At 43.6% G+C, this 20,455-nt stretch overlaps 1 protein-coding gene across 6 annotated transcripts in view; it reads right to left on the reverse strand.

The window, feature by feature from the left end:
* Window positions 1-11,883: 11,883 nt before the first annotated feature.
* Window positions 11,884-20,455, reverse strand: part of PUM2 (pumilio RNA binding family member 2) — a 75,910-nt gene continuing 67,338 nt past the window's right edge. For 3 of the 6 annotated variants that reach the window (XM_059835921.1, XM_059835919.1, XM_059835923.1), the window contains 6 exons: window positions 19,933-20,061; window positions 19,540-19,677; window positions 18,029-18,154; window positions 16,964-17,085; window positions 15,489-15,681; window positions 11,884-14,757 (listed from right to left, as the gene is read on the reverse strand). In XM_059835921.1, coding sequence (XP_059691904.1) covers window positions 14,626-14,757; window positions 15,489-15,681; window positions 16,964-17,085; window positions 18,029-18,154; window positions 19,540-19,677; window positions 19,933-20,061 — 840 coding nt within the window. In that variant the 3' untranslated portion in view covers window positions 11,884-14,625. Of the gene's footprint in view, window positions 14,758-15,488; window positions 15,682-16,963; window positions 17,086-18,028; window positions 18,155-19,539; window positions 19,678-19,926; window positions 20,062-20,455 lie in introns of all 6 variants that reach the window. The other 3 variants (XM_059835920.1, XM_059835918.1, XM_059835922.1) reach the window with 1 other exon arrangement.

The following is a 20,455-nucleotide window of genomic DNA, read 5'->3' on the forward strand; positions in this document are numbered from 1 at the left end:
CCCTTTCCAGTGTGGGAAAATCACGGAGGTGCGCTGCCTTTCCCCCGGCGCCGCTCCGGGGAGAGGGGAGGGAGCGCTCCCGCCGGGCCGGGCAGGCACCGCTCCCCGGGCGGCCCCGCTCCCGGGACGGCCCGTCTGCGCCCGGGCTCCCGCGCACCGCCCGCGGGGGTTCCTCCCCGAAAACATAAGGGGTTGGGGGGTGTCCTCCCGCCCGCGGATCCCCGGGGCGGGCCCCGCACTCTCTTCCCGTGCCTTCGTTGCATCCGACGCTCCGCTGCTCGGAAGAGGTTTGCCGGCGGTGTAAAACGCTGCGAGAGGTTTGCGGCAAAAGCGCCGCTTCAAAAGAAGCGCCCTCCTGCAAATTACCCCTTCTTCTTCGGCTGAAAGCAACTTCAGCGCTCTTCAGCGCTGCTGCGGGTTGGTCTTTGCACATCTCACTGTAGACAGCAAAAACGAGGCAGGAAACCATCCCGCAAAAAATATACCAGGGGCTGAATTTCTTTACCCTGCTTCCAGGGTCAGGGCTGGAGTTCTGTCCACTGCCGGTCAGCTCAGTTGTCTTTTGGGGTTTTTTTCTCGTGTGTGTGTGCCAGTGCATGTTGACGTGTGGGCTATAAATAATGCAACTGAATGTGTGTGCAAACATTATAAAAAAAAAAAAAAAAGGGCCGTTTTTAAGAATTAATACTGCTGCGGGGAGCTGCAGGAACGCGCGTTGGCTGCGTGGCCGACGGGCACCGTGTGCCCACGGAGCAGCTGGATGGATGAGGTATGTGGCCAAGCCTGTGGGCATGGGGCCATGCTGCCCCAGGGCTGCTTGGGGGGGTACCCAAAAAAGAGCCATAACTGGCACTTCCTGGTCGGTCAGGGGGCTCTCGGTGGCTGTTGGCCCATCTCTGCCAGACCCAGGATCCCTTCCCACAGCTGTGGCCCAAAGGCTTAATAGGCCTAATTGGATATTCAGTGTGGCTAAAACTGTTGTGATTTTATCATGTGTCTTTAATTGGCTTGCTTTCTTTCCCTCTCTCTTAAATTACTCTTCCTAGTAATGACTTCTACCACGATGCCTTTCCCCCGGATGAGCCATGACCACCATGTTCTTCTCCCCACAATGGGGATGATGGGGAGAAGATGGCACCCATGGGGCCCTACAGCCAAGATGGCCACTGGTGCGTGAGATGGCCGGGCGGAACGGTGAGGTGGAGTGGGAAAAGGATGCAAAATAAAAGTCATGGGGGCATGCGGGTACCCGGTGGGTGGCTGTGCAGCTCCCGGGTGGGAGAGCAGGCTGCTGCTGAGGGATGGAGGGAGAGTGGCCTTTCCGAACCACGCCTTGAACCTGATGCAACCAGAACATTGGAGATGAGACTTCTGGGATGGGGCCTGGGACAGAGATGCTTGGTGCTGCAGCCTGCAGAGCGTGAGGCTGAAAGTGTTGCCCAGGCTTGGTGGGCAGGTTGTGACATCCAGCTGCGATGGTGTCCCTGGGAATCGGGAAACGCACAGTGGGCATGGTCACTCCTCTCGGCTGATTTCGGTGTAGCAGAGGCCGGTTTGGCCAGGGCTGCGCCTGATGCTGGCCCCTTGCAGCTGCAGAGGAGGGAGGAAACACTTCCACAAGGGCTGTTCCTGGGAGCCGTGGCGAGGCAGTGGTGGGGTTGCGTGACGTATGGGTTTCGTGAAAGCGTGGGCGCGTGTGTGTTCGGGGAGATGGTAAATCAAATAGTGTTGTGGTACTTCTCGCTGGATTTGCTAGAAAACATTTAGAGCTTGATCAGGATGTTCTGGTCAGGATCTGTGAATGGGGTAAGGGAAGAACAATGCTGCGTTTGGAAGCCAAGTGTGTTCAGTGACATTCCCGTGCCCTCTGCTTGATCACTGAAGCATGCTAAGCGTTGTGGTTTCAGTCAAAAGAGCTCCATGCTGAAAAGCCAGATGAGACTTGTATGGAAAGGAGTTTCTTGGCAGCCCTGAGCTCAGGGGATGATAGGAGTTGGTTGCCTCTGCCCAGTACAGTGGAGCTGTGGGGATTTCCCAGAACTGGATCAAGGGCTTCCAGCAGTGTAGCCCAATTGAACGCAGCCTCCCTGGGGAAAAGGGGCCGGTTTGAACTGTGTCCTGCCATGGGAAGAGGGGAAACACAGCCAGGGGAGGAATCCAGCCTGCTGCTTCCGCCACCACCAGAGGCAAGAGGGGAGCAGGGATGGCAACTGTTGCTTTTGGGCAACCGCCACCATTCTTCACCACATTCTGCAGCAGAAAGCCATCGTTCCTTATCCCCTAATGAATGTGAGCATTACGCAGCAGCAGGAGCTGCCTGCCTGGCTTTCCAGGTGTCAGACCTGCCCGCAGTAGCGTGTGAGGATGTGGCTACCGTCACCATGTGTCTTCACCTCGCATTTGCCCACCAGCAGCGGTGGAGCCTGCAGAGCAGATGACTGCCTCTTCTGCTGAAGTCTGGTGCCATGTGTCCTTAGATGGTTTATTAATGGACTGTGACCAGATGGGGTGGGGTTAGGAAAAGCTGATTCTATTCCGAGTTCCTTTGTAAGGGCTGGATCGTGCCTGTGGCGTCAGGCTGGATAGGTTCACACATCACATCTCAGTGACTTCACCTGTTGACAAACTTGTTTGAGGATGTTACAGCCCGACACCTTGGAATGGAGAAGGGGAGTATATCCCCTAATATGCGGTGGGAGGCTGGAGTATATGCAAATATTGAGATTGCTTTAAGTGCACAGGCAGTTGTCTGCCTGCTGGGGTCGTGGAGTTGGCAGCTCACTGCTAATGGGTGCTCTCTCTGACTGGCGTCAGATAGTTGGCTTCCCTGCTGATAATTGCTGTTTTCTCAATTGTTGCTCTTGTGCCAGAGAGAAAACACTTTTTTTCCCTATTCGGTAGCTCAGTTAACTAAAGGGAGCTTTTAAGAATGGGAAACCCACAGCTCCCCACTGCATTTCACTTCTCAGCTATAACGTGTAGATGAGGCTTCGAGTGAAAGCCCTGAATCTGTGAGGCGATTGCTGAACGGGACAGAGAGGAAGGAGGGTGCCTTCAGATGCATGGGGCAGTTACAGGATGTTAAAGACACTTAGTTAAATGTGTTCAGATTGAGTCTGCCCCAGGAACGGGTTGGAGTGAGGTGGGAGATGGACCTGAAACAACTGATGGTGTCTGGTAAGGGCTTGAAGTACTGTCACTGACATTCCCTTTGGCTGGGTTTTTCCCATGGATGGTGCCTCAGAATGGTGAGTTGGCAATTAGAGGTCTTGATCAGTGGCCTATAACCTGGAGATGGAAGAGGGAGGATTGTTTGTCCTGAGAGGGCCAGGAGGAGGTTAGGACAATGGAGCTGGTGGTCTGTTTGGAGGCTGCAGAGATGAGGAAGGTTTGCAAAGTTTCATTCCCTGCTAGCCTGCAGCTTCTCTACTCCTTTCCCTTTGAAGTCCCTCTGGCCAGTGCCTCTATTACCCGTGGTTCACACCACAACCTCCTCTTCCTAACTCCCTGCAGTAACAAAAGAGCAATCCGCCCATTCCTTAAATCAATACCGACTGTAAGAACAAGTCTGCAGAGGAAGGAGCCTGGACCTTCAACCTTGCATTACCAAAGCTTGTCTGCCAGTGTGCAACATTTGGCATCCAGTCGTTGTAGTGGCTCATCTTCTGGGAGTCCAGACACTGTTGTCCCTGATTCCCAACACTCTTTGTTCAGGTTGGTGGCACTGAATACACTTAACTCTCTTCCCCCCTCCTCCCGTCCATGCCTTGGCGAATCCTGTGCAGTTTGTTTTGGATGTCTTTTTGCACTGATGTAGGAATAATTGATTCTGACCCTTTCAAATGCTGACTGTGATTTATAGCAAGATCACCTGAACCCACCCAGTATGCTTGCACAGTGATATCTGATTTTGCTTGTTCTGTCCAGCCGCCTTTGCAGTGAGTCAGACATCTCTGAGCAACTCCATCTGCCTCCTGGCTTTCACTCCCAGGAAGGGAGAGACCAAAGAACGCTCCCCCCCTGGCCCACCCCACGGCGTGGAGTGTGAAGTTAGCCTAAGGGGATGTCTGCTCTGACCTCCTTTCTTCTTCCCCATGTAATGCTCTCATGGAAGGGATGACCTTGCTTATTTGGACAAGAATAAGCCTTCTTTCAAAAACTCAGAGTGGGGTTTTTTCAGCTTAAACAATGTGATGTTTAATGGCCCAAGTGTCAGTGTAGTTGCAGCGTTAGCTTTATAGATACCAATTGAATCAACTTGGCTGCCTCTCCCAAGAACTTGGTGGCTTTTATTCTTCTCCTCCATCCCCTTTCCCTCTGTCCTGCTATGAGAACTTCTGGGTGGACACTGAAAACTATATATAAATGTGTCTGTGCCACTAACCAAATGCTTTTCGACCTAATTTAGCAGAGCTTCCTTTGGCAAAAGCCCAGCTGGCAGTGGCACGCCACTTTTGTGATAGTTTTCATAAACAGCTGTAATAAAACTAGCTGCATTTCTTTGATGCGGCGTGTGAGGGCCTTGTAGGATCCTGCAGGCTCATTACAGAGAGCCTCAGAACTGGATTTTGGGGGCTGGTGCATCAAAATCTACGGAGGGGTTTCCCATTAGCCTCCCTGGGGTTTGGCTGAAGTTACATGGATGTTGCCCACAAGAAAAGACTGAATTGCTCTCTCTTAATGAGGTCTTTTGCTGTAATACTGGCTGGTGCTTTCACTGTTCAACAATTTTGGCCCACCAGTCTCAGGGATTGTGGATTAGGCAGGTATTTCTCAAAGCACTCACCTGAATAACCACTTTTTTTTTTTTTTTCCTTGCCCAGGGAGAGACTCTCTTGCATTTCTGTGATTCACTCACCCATGTGGTTAACTCTGGACAACTCACTTGCAGTGACTAGCACCGGTTTGCAGTGCGTGATCCCTCAACCTCTGTGACCCTAAATAATTTGAGCACAGAATGGGGTTTGGTCTGATGTGAAAATGAGCACAGAGAGAAGGTATCACAATTCCTAGGAACATACAGATGGGTGGCTGCAGCTGCTGGGAGCTTTGGAGAAGAGGGAAGAGGCACAGGGAGGACAGAGCCCGCCTATTTCCACGGCATCCCCTGCTTGGTACCTGCTGACTTTCTCCCTGGCAGCCAGCCTGGCTCTTCCAGGGGGCTTTCCATTCCGCGAGGGACAGGAGCTTTCTTCAGACCAAGACTTGCAGGTTGGATCCCTGACCTACAAACCCTCTGACCGTGGACAAGTAGTTGGACCGTTCATAGCTGCCTGCCATCCTGCAAAATAGGGGCTGTGATACTTAGTGCCTTTTTAGTGCCTCAATGACTGCCCTGAGAATAAAAATATGTATAGTTTTAATCCTACAGCTGGCTCTGGCAGTGCCACAGAGACCCATTATTTGCCTGGGAGAGGTGGGGACCCCAGGTCAAATGAGGTATAATCTCTTATCAAAGGACTCCTGTATTTTCTCTGTGTATTCCTTTACTGTCCTTGTTTGTGACAGAGGCTCCTGGATGCTCAAATAACTCTCATAAAACCTTAATAAAAGTTCCCCTTGTGGGATGTGGTGCCTGTTTCTCTCTGACCGTACCAAATATACAATGTACTCTTGAAGTTAGCTATCAGTTTTTGCATAAACCAGTGCTGTACTGCTGGTTAAAAAGTTCCAAATGGAGGAGAAAACTGAAGAGGTTTAACCAAAATATAGAAGTATTCAGTCCACATGAAACATGTTAACTGTATGCTTCAACACTGTCACTTTCAAAAAGCCAAGTGACTTGGGTTAGGTGTTTCTGCTACGTGGAGAACTTGAGTAAGCACGTATAGCTCCAGGAATTCTGCCAAAGCAGGTTTAATACTCCCATGTATGCAAAAAAGCTGTGGTCTTGGGAGAAGCAGATGCTGTAGCAGAGCAGTCATGAGAAGAGGGTTAGGCTGCATCAGAAGTTTTAGTTCAATTTCAGTAACTGCTGGTTAGAACAGATATTTGCAACATTGTGAAAAATACTGTTGTTTTTTTTTTTCTTTTTCTCAAGCTGATGTGATCTGGACCCCAGGCTCGCTGAGAGTCTCTGAGGAATGCTGCTCTTGGGCTAACTTCAGGTTTTATCGTTTACTCTTGCTACCAATTGTGACTATGCCGTGAATTTGGTATGATGTAACATACACGCTTTCTTCCTGATTAACCAAAAGGACCTATCTTGCTGTAATTATCATCATTCATTTAGCATTTCGAGGCCACTTGCCCATTTCCGCAGATATTGGCTGTGTGCAGTCACTCCACTGCCGTATCCCTCCAGGCGATACAAGTGTCTCTCAGCCCTTGCTGTCATAGCGTTGATTCACCCATTGAGTCCCCACCCATCCTGTCTCATCCTTCATCCTGGACCTTCTCACGCATTCATTAGGAGAACATCTTCGCCCAGCTCCTGTTGTCACCCCACCTGGGAGTGGGGTTGGTGTTACCCTTACCCCAGGTGTGTTTGTGCTCCTGTGCCACGGCGATGGAGCTGGTGCAAGGCTGTGCTTGAGCTGTCTGCCCGTCACAGAATCACAGAATCCCTAAGGTTGGAAAAGACCTGTAAGACCATCAAGTCCAACTATTGTCAGCACGTGTTACTGGTGATTAAGCACCACCACGGGAATATCTGCCTGGTGGGAGGCAGGGTGCATGGCCAGAGGGAGGAGAGCAAGGGGGGACATACATGGGTGAGGAACTGGAAGAAAGGAAGGGAGCAAGGGCTGTAACCCCATTGGGCTGTGGGGTGGGTTTCTGCAGTGCTGAGGAGAGCTGGGGTTTTACCTTGGGTTTAAGCTTTGTTTGGCAAGTGTGCATGCTGCCTGTCCCACTCCGAGCAGCACTAATTCTGGCGTGGTGAACACAGATCTTTTAATTGCTTATTTTCCCCTTTTTTTTTGTTTTCTTTTTGAAGTTTGATTTCTTTTTAGGTGATTGTAAAGTTAAGTTAGCTATACTTCACAGGGAGGCCTGGAATGAAGGTTTTGCTGTGCATAATGGTGTCTTTTTATTATTACTATTTTTTAAAGACACCACTGGGTTCCCAAGGTGCTCCTTCTCCCTTCCCCCTCCCCTTCTCCCAGTATTTATAATCAAAAAAGTCATTATGGTTGTTTATTACCTGGTGGTTACAGTAGCTTTGAGCATGTGTGTGGGGATGTGGATGCTTTGTTTCTCCATCTCTCATCCCATCCTATTCTGCAATATAAAGCTGTTCTCTCTCCCACCCCCAACAAACCCTTTGGGCCTATTCCTGCCTTCTATTCTCTCCATCCCCCTTTTAACCACTGATTTATAAAAAGTTACATATTAGTTTCTGGTACCTTCTAGGTGAAGAGACCCATTGTCTATATGAAGGTGTCCAGAGCCATCTTATATGTCCTTCTGGAATGGAAGCTAGAGGCTAGGCTGAGGTAAACTCCCAGGAGATGGTCACCTGCCCTGTCCAGGTGTCTTGGACACTCAAGGGTCTCTCAATTGTCACCAGATACCTAGGGAGGCAAGAGGATCTGTTCCCAGTGCACGTGTCTGCATGGCAGTCTCTACACCTAACCAGGAGTGGTTTTAAACTGGGATGGTGTCTCCCCCATAGCCTTGCTGATGGAGTGCAGCTGTGTGACCCTCGTGGGAGTATCCTGTCTCGAAGTGGACAACGGGAGCTGGGCAGCACTTCACAGAAGCGCAGAGTGGGTGACCTTAAACGCCCTGATCAGATCCCTGGGCTTTTGGTTCCCCACGTGTGGAGGGGGTGGCACACAGGGTAGGGCTGGATGAGAGCCCCTTTCCCAGCAGGATGCGAGCTCGTATGACTCCCAAACTGGGATGAATAATCAACCCCTTGGTTCTCATGAGACACATGACATTTCAAGGAAATATGTACATCATGTGAATTTTGGAGTACTTAAGATAGTCAGTTTTCAAACAAAAAGGCTTTCTAAGAGCCAAATGGCCCAGTTGAATGAGATCAGCGTAACGCCTGGAGCTCTGACAGGGGTGAACTCTGCTCCATTCATCCCATCCCTCCATGCAGGGGGTTGGAATTGACTCTGGCTTGCATTGAGTTTGTCCACCCTCAGCTCTTCAGCCCAGCTTCAGCCCTCTGTAATCCTTGCGTCATGAGCGATTGCTCTGATTGTGGTACCAGCCTCTGGAAGGCAGTTTATATACAAAGGTGTGGAGCAGGGAACAGCACTGAGGGAGACCCACCAGACCTGTGCCTAACAGAGAAGCAACTGGGCTGAATCCTTCCCCAAGATCCTAGCTTGTATGAGCAGATGGTCCCCTGAAACCTCTCCTCCTGGTTTGATCGTGCCGGGGGCAGGATTGCAAGTCTGATACTGTATTTCAGCTCTCCTAGAGAAAGGGAGATAAAGATTATATAGGGGAGGAAAGAGGTGTCTTCATTCCCACCAGGGAACCTCTAACTCCTGGTTCTCCTGAGGTAGACAAGGAATAGGGTGCCTATATTTGCACTCATGGGAAAAAAGAATATAGCTGTGAATGTGCTTTCTGTCATCACCTCCCTCGCTGGCCAGGCCGGTTGGTGCTTTCTGCCACCACCTTTCAGTGTGTTGCCCTTGCCATAACACTCCCCCTTCTTGCAGTTTCCATTGGCCCTCAGTAAGCAGTTGTGTATCTTTGGGGATCTTACTTCATTTTGGGACCTACTTTAAGTGACACCTGAAATGGCTCTGCTTCCATAGCACTGGGAAAAGCCCTTTGACAGAAGCAGACTGTGGTCTTGCAGCCTGAGAGGGCATAGTAAACTTGACCTGTAAGGAGAAGGACCTCAGCAGGCTTGGCTAATTCCTCACCAGTCCCCACTGGTGACATTCCTCTGCAGTGGTCGAGTACCACGGCAGCTCCACGCTGCTGTGGATACGATCTGTAGCCAACAACTGAAGCGAGCGTTTGTGAAACCTGCCTTGTGATCAGCAGCCAAGCAGGCTGCGTTCCCTAAACAGCCTCCACCACCTGAGCAGTGTTGTGCCGGGGAAGGGTTGTCTCCCTCCCTGCCCCCCCTTAGGCTTGGCTGGGAAAAGATCCGGCAGCCGAGCTGGGGAAGGGCTGCGGTGCTGCGCGGCTGCCAGGAAATCTCAACCCTCCAGGCAGGTCTTAAGCTCAAACGAAGCTCATTAGGGCAGCTCAGCTCAGCTTAGTAAGGGGATTCTCCCTGTCCTATGGTCTAGTACATCAGCTGTGTCACCTGCGACATCCCCCTGACTCTTGTTTGCAGATCTAGATACTTAGCACTGGGTAGGCACTGCACAAGCAGAGGAGGAAGAGGCAGAAGGCCTCTTGTGCCCAGACTACTAACACTGGTGAGAGGGTGAACATTTTATTTCCTAAGTTTGTTCCTACTAATGAAACGAAGAGGGTCTTTAGAATAGGTCTTCTACACTTCAACTGCTATGTAAAAAGCCTCTGGAGCGTTTCCAGAGCTGTTAACGATGGGGGAATGCTTCTCCCAAGATATATTTTGCATTAAGTAAGTCTGGGAGAATCGAGGTGGAGACAAGGATCTGTAGAGCAGAACCTACCCACTCCCACCTGCATGCTTTAGGAGTCATGCTCCATCTTGTGCTGTTTGTGATGCAACGAATGGTTCAAGCTGTGCTAAAAGCCCAGCCCGAATTCAGGAGTAGAATGTGAACCCGCCCAGCTCCTTGTGGTTAGGACATAATCCTGTGAAGTGAGGGAGGTGGGTTCGAAACCCCGAGGCTGATAAAAGGGAACTAATTCAAGCATCTCATTTGCTGGGCAAGTTCCCTAACCACAGAGCCAGCATGCAAAGGGAGCAGGCTCCGTCCAAAGGGCTGATGGAGGAAACACTCCTACACCACCTCACTGAGGAACACCAGCAGTTCAGTTAAACCTTAACCTTAGAACTTAAAAGCTTGGTCTTCCTGGCCCTCTGCCCCTGACGTAGGGTGGTAGCTTCCCGAGAGCCTCTATGTTCTGGAACTTAGTACAGAACATTGGGTTTTGGTTCACTCTCTTGGATAAAGCAGTTGCCTCCTGTCCTTAACACGGGCACTGCGCTAGCAGGGAAAAGCCCACGTGCTGTATTGGCTCTGGAGTGCCATCAGCACTTGGACATCCTTCCACCCTTTCCGCATGGGAGGAGGTGACCTATGACTTGTCTTTCCATGATAATGGTGCTGGTTTCTAATCCCTGCTGATGATGGAGTGGGGGAGGCCTGGGCTGCTTTGCCCCACAGGAGTGCTGACACCCCAGGCTCATTCTGCAGTATCACTCAAATTGTCTCTTCCTGGGTGGCAGGACCTATACTTGCTAAGTTCTCCCAAACCTCTCTAGCCCAATTCTGCACACTAGCTCTTGAGGAACCAAGCAGAGCCCTGAGAGGGATATGCTACCCCTGACAGGATCCAAGTTTCCCCATGCCCAAGCCAAGAGGTGCCTGAATCAGCAATCTTTGGGCACAGATAGTGCCTGTGTGTGTTTCTGACTTCAAATTGAAACTCTTCAGGCAGAGTAAAGCATTGCCTGTAGCACACACTCATCAAAACATGTGTTGCCCATAGACTAATGAGACCTTGGGATCACTTCAAGTGCTACCAGTAGCTTGGTAAAATGTGAACCTTTGTGTTAAACTGACGGACACTCCTACCCTGTTGTGGGCTGGGGACCAGGACTAGGACAGCTGAGATCAGATACAGCACGTGTTTTTTCCCTTTCCTTCCTCAAGCAGCAACACAGAACTACATCATCACTGAACACAGCTACAAAACAACCTGCCGCTCTCAGGATACACAATGACCAGCCACCGCCCTCTGTGTAAAATTCAGAATTAGAGCACTGTGGCTGACCTGACTGCAACCATTCAGCAGCAAATTGCTTTTCTGTAGTTAGCACTGGGTTTTCTCCCCAGGCGCATGACTTGCATGCAATCTGCAATTTTAATGACCAATCACTAGATCTTAAAATGCTCTTGCAATTGTTCTCTCAGCTTTACTTCCCTCAATGACATGGTGGGAGTTGTTGTCACCTCACCGTTTAGCCATTTTCCTAGGTACTAGTATGTTGGACACCAAACATTCTCATGGAACAAAACTGACGGATCAACCTAATTACCATGCTACTACGCAGCGAGTCATGAGCATCTCTTCAAATTCCTGTTCCTTAGAGCAGAGAAGGAAGAAGAATGACTAAATCTGTTTCTGAATCTCCATCAGCACTCTAAAACATCTAGACATTATGCCCCCAGAAACTTCCATCTTCGCCATACTCCAATGAAAAAGTATTAGTGGATCTAGCGGTCAGCGATAAGAGTATTATGGTTGTTCCGTCCATAAGGGACCACTTAGGTGAGTTATTTTAACACCAAAAAGCAGACCCACGCCCCTGCAGTTAGACTGCTCCACCCGTTAAGCTAAAAATGGTCCTGGGCAGTAACAGAAGCGAGCGTGGATCCAGTGATGCCACAGACAGCTAACCATCCTAGCCCTCTCAAACGCTCAAGAACTCATCCTGGATCCACTGGTGTACAAACTGTTGTCAGGCTGTAGCCTTAACTATACATTGGTGCAGATTTTTTTGAAAGACAATATGAAGGTCTAGCTACTCAGACCTGGCCTCTGGAAACGTAATGATCTAATATAGAGTTCTTCAATAACTGACTGATTCCTATCAGATCACCACGAATGAGTACCTTTTCAAAGCCGAGTTCCACAGATAGCAGACAAGTCATGTAACTGAGAATAAAAAGAATGGCTGGTTTCCTACAGGAAAAACACAAGACCAGATATATTTCACACAGTGTTATTCACACATTTTCATTTTGATTTTTACAGTATATACATGTGAACATAACATTATTCAATATGAGCCACCTGGAGTCAAACCTAATCAAACTGGTCCATAAACAATCTATATGAAAAAGCAATACTTGAGCAAAAAGTCTAGTGGTTCTACCCAAAGCCTAATATACTTGAAAGGAAAACCAGTGATTTTCATGTTCCTGGATAGAATTTGTGCAAAATGATTTTAGGAGAGCAAGTGGAAGATTATGTTCAAGATACTGAAAGTACTAAGGATGATAGTTATAGGACTGTTTAAATTCAACCATGGCATGAGTGCTACAGGCACAAAGTACTGGGATATTATCAGTTTTTGCCTGGACATCTCCGAAAGCCTAACTTGCTGTCTTACATGTTGAAGCGAATGTCGGCTCTGTGGATTATAACACACAGCATTTGTACACAGGGTAAAAATAGTCACTAAGGAGAATTAATGTGTCCAAGGAAGTGGCTCAAAAGTCATCCTTTGTGTGACTACAGGGAAGCTCTGGCTCCAATGACAGGGCTTGCACCTCTCAAGAGGAATTTTGTGAACTGCCATGCAAAAACTGCTTGGCAATTAGAATTGTGCTTACTAAAAATAATTAGGACTACTACTACTACTACATCACTTAATGCAGGCACTAAATGACAGATTCAGAAACTAGAAGTAGGCCAGAACAAACTTTCCCATTTGCCTATTGATGAGTTAACGCTACCGTTAAAAAAAGTAGCGCCTCAGATGTATGCTTTAATAAGATTTATGTAAACCTGATATAAACAGTAATACAACAGAATTCTTTATACAAGTTTATACCACTACTATTTTCTTTCCTCATGATCAGACCCCTACCATAACAGCCTTTTATTTGATCAATGCTCAAGACATTGTTTTCAAACTATTTTGTTGATCAAAACTTTAGGTTAAGCCATCCAAATGAATGCTTTACACAAAATACTTACTTCAACAACATACAAAGCACTTTCTTTATCTTTCAGAAACTGAATATACAAAGTAAGCTTTTTCCAAAATATTTCCATAGGCAAAGGATTAAAAAGGATTTTAATTATACACATATGGTCACAATTCTGCCTTAAAAAGATCATTGGGAAATGTACATAAGGCCGCTTGTAAATGTACATCATCTTTATGTTACTGTTACAATGTCATATGTCCAGAGAAAAAAATTGACAGTATCATACATATTTGCTTTACGCTGGGAGAAGGCTATTCAAAAATACAGTACTCTTCTGTACAAAAACATCATGCCACATTTATTAAGATGGAAGAAGCATTGGTTTCTGTGATAACCAAATATTTCAGTCCATTTCTTACTATGCTTATTATCTCAACTTAAAATTTGAACAGATTGATTTCCCAAAGTGTCCATATTAACAGAATCAACAGCTATGTTATAAACAAAACATAATGTTTCTCACAATAGATAAAAAGAAAAGCGGTTCATATTTCTGAAACCATATAAAGATAGAATTTAAAAAAATCACTCTTGATTTGCTGAAATAAATTTACATTATACAACACTATATGCCAGGGGGAGAAGAGGGAATGGGGATATGAATATACACTAAAATGCAAATTTTTGTCCCAAAAAGGGGTAAAACAAATTACATTTACAGCATGAAGGTTTACAAATGTACATCTGTACAACCAAGGTAAGCATCACTACTAAATTAGCAAGGCTTGTAATAAACATCAAAACGAGATATTTGTTTTCAAACTGTAAACTTACACCTATTAACTACACGTATACAATGCATATATTTATAGGAAGCAAAAAAGCTATCTGAATATTTAATCATTCATGCTTAAATGTTGAGCTATCGAGTTTACTTTTCAGTGGCCCCTTTTCTCTTCATCAATACCTATTTTTTGCATCTACAGTGAGAAAGCAAAATAAATGCTCAACACTTTCAAATCCTTACAATTCTATATGCAAAATAAAAAAATACAAATCTCTACTCTTCCTGCTTTGTAAAACTGACTGTAAAGTTAATACAGGGTTCACTCCTTTTCCAACAGCGTACTTTACTGAGTGGAAGTACCACCATCATTTTAACCCCTCTACCTTGTACAACAATTAAATATATAAGTATATACAGCACTTTTATTTTTAATACATCGCTAGAGAAAACCTTAGGGCACCATTTAAAAAAACCACAGCAAGTGATGAAAGCTAGTCTTTTGAAGTTTCCATTGTTTTATTATTCCCTACTTCAATTTTCTGTGCCCTGTTTTATTATTTGGATAGTATGTTGTGAACCACCAAAATACAACTTAACTTTTCAACATGTTAAATAATGTTTATGCAGCTGATCAATTTTAATCTGGTATAAAAGACTTCACACAAAAGGGAAAAATAAGGATTAATTCTATATACAACTCTATAAACCTGTTGTGCTATGATGCTGGGTAGACCTACCAGATTGCAAGCCAGTGTATTAAAAGAATACTGTACTTTTTCCCTTTAAAAACTATTTCAGTGACTTTACAAGGTAAAAATTTACAAAATATGTGACAGCTATTTTGATACAATTACATCATATACAGGCATTCTGTGCTTTGCCAGCCATCCAATCTGATAGGTCTCCGGATCAGGGCTGGAGATATTTTTTCTTTTTTTTTTTTAATAATTCACTCCCCAAAAATATACACAAGAATAAAAATTTTACAAATGGATGAACAAAGTCAATAAATAGATTTAAAAAAATCAGAACACTTATAGTTAAGTTGTATGTTTTGATCATTCACAATTCAACTTTTCTTCCATTTCTTTTTGTCTTTTACAGCATCCCATTTGGTGGTCCACCAATTGGCCCCAGATCAGCACTGTTCTTCAGGTAATACTTTTCCAACTTGGCCAGAATGTGTTTGCCATAGGTGTATTTACGCAAAGTTGTGATGTGGGGTCGAATCTGTAAGAAGAAACCCGTTATTTTTCCCCCCTCAAAAATTGTAAGTAGAGGTTACTATGCTTTAAAAACAGTGTGTAAATAAAAGAGTCTGAAGCCTGTATTTCAAAATTTTTGAAGTTTCTGGAAAGATGTAAAATTGGTGATTTTGCCTCACCAAACAACTGACATACCTGTCACAGGAAAAGGGAGGTAGCCCTTTTGTGGGAGTGCCTTGTTGGTGACTGCGGGAAGCAGAGTTCATGCAGGAATGTACTGGGCCCTGTGTTAAATAGCCCAGAGTATGATGGCAATAGCACTTTTGTCCATGCCTGGATATCCTTAAGTAGAAAATGTCCCTGTACGTTAGGAAGTGTGGGAATCTCTTTTGGGGGAACTGCAGAATGGATTTATAGCAGCAACCAGCAAATAAAAAAACCCTTGTATTTCTTCTGTTATGTTAATAAAGATGACAGATACTACATTTTATATTAGAAGTATTTTCACAGAAAAGCTGGCACAAAGAGAGGATATGAAATCCAACTTTTGAAACTTTTCTGTAGATTTACATTGTAGCTCAGCGCTCAGAGACCTGAATATATTCTGTTTTATCAAGCTTCACTGAATTTAGTGTGTATACATCAAGTTCTAGATTACAGAACCAGTGAGTTTTACATCTAGAGGGAAAGGTATTCTAGCAGAAAAATTAGTATAGATAATATTTTCTGAACCAATAAAACTATATACAAATATACCTTGTGCATTATTATCTTCCGCTGAGCAGGTTCAGCCATATCAATCATCTTCTGAACAACATAGTTGGCATACTGGTCCTTCATCATGGTGTATAAGGCACTGTGAGGACCATCATTCTGGCAACACACCTCATCAATAAGTAAAGCTCTTTCAGCACGAGAAGCATGAGTTACACATTTTTCTACCACGTTGCTGAAAAATAAGACAAATGCATTCTGTCACTTACGGTTGAACAGTTCAGATAAATTTAAAATTGCTACTTAAAAGAATGTTCAACCGTCTTAACACCCCTAAAGAGCACACTGTAAATGCATCAAGTCCTGATATCCAAATCTGTAATCTGTAATAATTGAGGAAGTTAAAGGATTACACACTCCTACTCATGTAAAAAAAGTAATCTTCTGATACTTATTATCTTGTAGGAGAGATTTTTCCACTGGACCTCCAGTAGATATATTGGACCTCAGGTTGCAGATGTATTCTAGTACATCTATTTTGGTTGTGGGCCCTTTTAAGACACAACAGAGAAAGCCAGATATGAGGCTTCCTGCTTTCTGAGTAAAGGCGCTTTTCAGGAGCGTGCCTAGATCAGAGATACCGTCAAATATTTCTTTTTGTAGAGAAAGACTCTGACCTTCCAGATATCTCAGATGCTGGAAAGGCCATCAATGCTTATAAGACACCAAAGTGATTCTGGTCCTAAGTTTGTGCTTTAGAAATCAAGCAAGTTCCAAGGGGAGGATTATGAACAGTTCTACTTAGGCAAAGAAAAATAAAATACAGATAAACTTGCTAGTTTGCATACAATCAATTTTTAAAACAAATGCCCCCATAATGCCACAGTGCATTTCTACTTAATGCTGATGACAAGGTTAGTCTCACTAAATCATCCAGGATGAATTCTGAGATGTGTTTTTCTTAGCACAAGGCACAATCTATATTTCAGCAAAAAGCACTGAAGGATGGGTTTTAGGTTCTAATTTTAGAGCAGTTCAGGACTCCAATAATCTTTGGGACTTCCTAATGCAAAAATCCTTGTAAGGATGAATCACCACTATTTAAGGCCAGCCTTTTTATACTTGTAAATTGCTTGGCTGGACTGATAGACAGCCAGGAAGTCCCAGCTTATCATCATCAGCGTATCAAGTTCTAGGAGAGGTTTTCCCCTGGCTCTGGGGATCCTCACATGGGAACTTGGAACCCATTCCCTACATTTGTTCAAGGTCAACAAAAACCATCCCATAAACCCACAGAATCGTCTTTGTTTTGCTACGGAACAGCATTTCCCCTTTCCCTTCCCCAAATCTAGTACAAAAATACCACTACCGTTCATCTCTAAAAAGACGAAATCTCAGGAGGCAAGTTACAGAACAGAAAAAACCCTATCCTACCCTTTTTGTAACACAATAAATAAATACAATACTACAACTTTAAAAGGTTAGTGAGTCTTTAATATATGAAGGCTGTCCAATACCTGGCAAATTTGTGCTGACTCAGAGCTAGCACTTTTCCTCTTATTTCTGAAACTATTTTACTCTTGTCTTCAGGACGACCGTGCTCCAGTACATGTTGGATAACGTAATTTCCGTATTGATCCTGAAAATAAGATGACTTCAATTTTCTTTTGTGTTCATACCAAGTAATCCACACAGCTTTTGTATACTTGTATAAACTTTCAAATTACTATTTGCACAGATACAAAGAAAAATACTATAATGTCAAAGTTACAGAAATGAAGTGATGCAAGAAATGTTGCATCAAGAATTACTTAATGGACCACAGAATTTACATGCAAAATGCAAATAATCTGAAAAAACAGCATTTTGCTAGAGTACCTTTTATGCTTTTAAAGAAAGAAGTCCTCAAAATCAAGATCATCATTCTTTAACAGCTGTACTATCTCCCTGAACTTTGGTTCCCCAAGACAGTTATGTTTTAACTAGAGACTTGTATATACAAGAAACCACTGAGAAATAAACTAGACTCTGAATATGCAGCAAAAGGCAGTTCTTGCCTTTATGTGTGGAAATTCCTACTGAACTCCAAGTCCCTTCCAGTATTTTAAACTGATTCAATTTGAAAGGCAATTGTAGCACTCGTTTTGTTCGTCTGAGACCAAAACAGGAAATCATGTTGTATAAGGTCTTTTGCCTTGTTTTAGAAAAGATGCCCTCTTTGTGTAAGAATATGCAACATTTATATTTCTGGCAATGTATTTGGGTTTAGACATTATTAGAAGTTATCTGAAGGACACCTGAGTGAATCAAGATAAAATACTAATTCTGTGCATTTACAATGTCTATTTGAAGCTACAGTCAAAAGTGTAAGAAAAAGGCTTTTTATATCTTCTTTGCCTCCCAACTTCCAAATTCATTTTCATTAAAACTATGGAAGGAAAGAAAAACAAAAGAAATCAGTGTCTACAAAACTAAAAAGAGGCAAATGCATTTTCATCATTTCTTAAACTAAGAAATAGGAATAAATTATGACAACAAAAAAAAGCTCTAAAATGCATTAAAAAATGAATATATGCACTAACCTGTACTAGCTGCTCTGTGTGTTGATGCAGTTCTTCTAAGATTGGCAAAGTCTGCTCAGCAGTACAGTGCTCCAGAATACGCTGAATTACTCTACAACCATATGGATGAGTTGAAAGTACAAATACCTTAAAATAGGATTGCAAACTGAAGTTAAACCAACCGAAGTTTACAGATGTAGCAATATTACCATGTTCGAAATGGAACTGAACATGCTAACTACTTCTACAAAAAAAAAAGATTTGCCTGCCAATATCAGAATTCCACCTCCAGTAGAAGTCAGGAAAAGACAAAAACGCAGTTTTTTGTGTGTCAAGGACTCCAGTAATTATATAAAGTTTGTAAGTAAGTATTCGAAATACAGTAAAAATCTCGCTTATTCCTTTTGCTTGCTTCTCTAGAAGCCGTGTTTGTGGTTTGGGGACTAATTCAGAAGATTTAAGAGTCACTGTTGGTCAGAACCGAACACGGAATTTTGTCTGATTAGACATCGATCCAAATGATGCAGGCAAGTGAAAAAGATAAAGTCTTGTTACATGATATGACTGAAGTGTGGTATTTCTCATTTGCCACTTCAGATTAGCTAATAATTTTATATGTAATTACTTGGAGCTGAGGATGGACGTCCAGTAAATAGAGTCCCATTTTAGTCAAGGGACAATATTTACAGTTTAGAAGATGCATCTCACCTATCCCATACACACTTTTTGATGTAAAAAGACCCAACCCTAGAAACCTTGGCACGCCATTTACTACTGTGTACAATAATGATTCAGGTGTTGCTGTTGTGTAAAATGTGAGAGGATATCGTAGATTTTGTTAAGAAATACATTTGGCCATCCATTAAAGTAAAATTTAGTAACACAGCCAAGTTAGTAATATTTTTACAATTCCTGGAGACTATGAAACTACAAGTTTGTCTCAGAGTATTAAAATCTTATTTAGCTGCAGCACATTCTCTAGCCTGCAGCACAATATCAATCTTATATTAATAACTTCTTTGGAAACAAAACAAACCCCCCAACCTTAAATAAACAAATACCACCCCCTTCACTTAACACTAGCCCATGCGTAGGCAACAGATTAGTATTAGGAAACACTGAAAGACAGACTTGCAACATAAGCAACAGAAAAAAAAAACAAGAAAAAATATATCCTAGAGAGCAGATACTTTATTATTACATAAAAAATGGCAATGTTAAAAGTTATAAAGAAAATTTGAAATGGCATATCACAAAATTTAAACAGAAAGCCTGACCTTAAGCCAAATACCTCTATTGATATTTATAATACATCCAAACAGGTCTTTCTAGAGCCTCATCTCAACAGATTCATCTTTTTAGAGCATGTTAACTGTCTCTTCAACAGCTTTTCAATTTTATCATCCCTTTTTATCCTACTTAAAACAAGCTGACTGCAAAGTGTCAAACACTATCCTGTATATGCAAATCGTGGAAAAAGATCTGCAAATCAAAGCAACCCTACAGAAGGGGAAATGAACTGTTGACACTACCTGTCCTTTGAATGCGTCAATGATGAACTGGAGCGACTGGGGTTGAACACACTCAATACATTTTTGTACAACATGGTTTCCATTTTGATCTTTCACACATTTCAGAACATGACCATCCAACTCTTTCACCATTTCATTCTGGAAAAAAGATTATCCTTGTCTTTACAATGACTTTTTTTTCCCCACCCTCAAAGGAATATTCCATTTCATCCTAACCGTCCAATCTTCATATTTACTGGTAGCTAACTTGTGTACATCAGCATTTTAATTTAAACAATTATTTTAGTCCGTAGGGCACTTCATTATGAAGGGAATGACCAACCATTTAAGCAAGTAAAAAGATGGATGCAATAAAAAGAAAGAAAAGAAAGTATTGCTCTAACTTACAATTACCTGCTGGTCAGGTGAGATTGACTCAAGTGCTTTCTGAATAACACGACAACCATACATCTGTAGGGCTAATGGCAGAACATGACCACGTATGCGTGTTGCTAGGGCTAACTTTTGATCCAGGCTTCCAAACTAAAAGAAAATAAATATGCTGTTAACAAATGAAGACATATTGCAGCGTGTTGAAATTTACATGTCAGAGTAAGTACTTTCATAATGTATTACAGGTTTACTGTATGCCTTGAATGATTTTTCCCTTTGTATTTTTGGTGGATGTATTTACCAGAAGCTTTTATTTTCTAAATGCAACGTTTTGTAGTATTTCGCATTCCAGTCACATACCTGCTATCAAATGCACGACCTTGAAAGACAACAGAAGTCGAAGCAGTTTATACTTGTCTGTCTGTCAGAATATTTAAGTGCAATAACCCACTTATTTAAACAAATTATACCAGGCAAATTAATTAGATTACTACAACGTATTAATTCAAATCAGATTTTCTCCGATATCTCAAATTTGTACTGG

Source organism: Gavia stellata, chromosome 2 (genome assembly GCF_030936135.1).
Source record: "Gavia stellata isolate bGavSte3 chromosome 2, bGavSte3.hap2, whole genome shotgun sequence".
Lineage (NCBI taxonomy): Eukaryota > Metazoa > Chordata > Aves > Gaviiformes > Gaviidae > Gavia > Gavia stellata.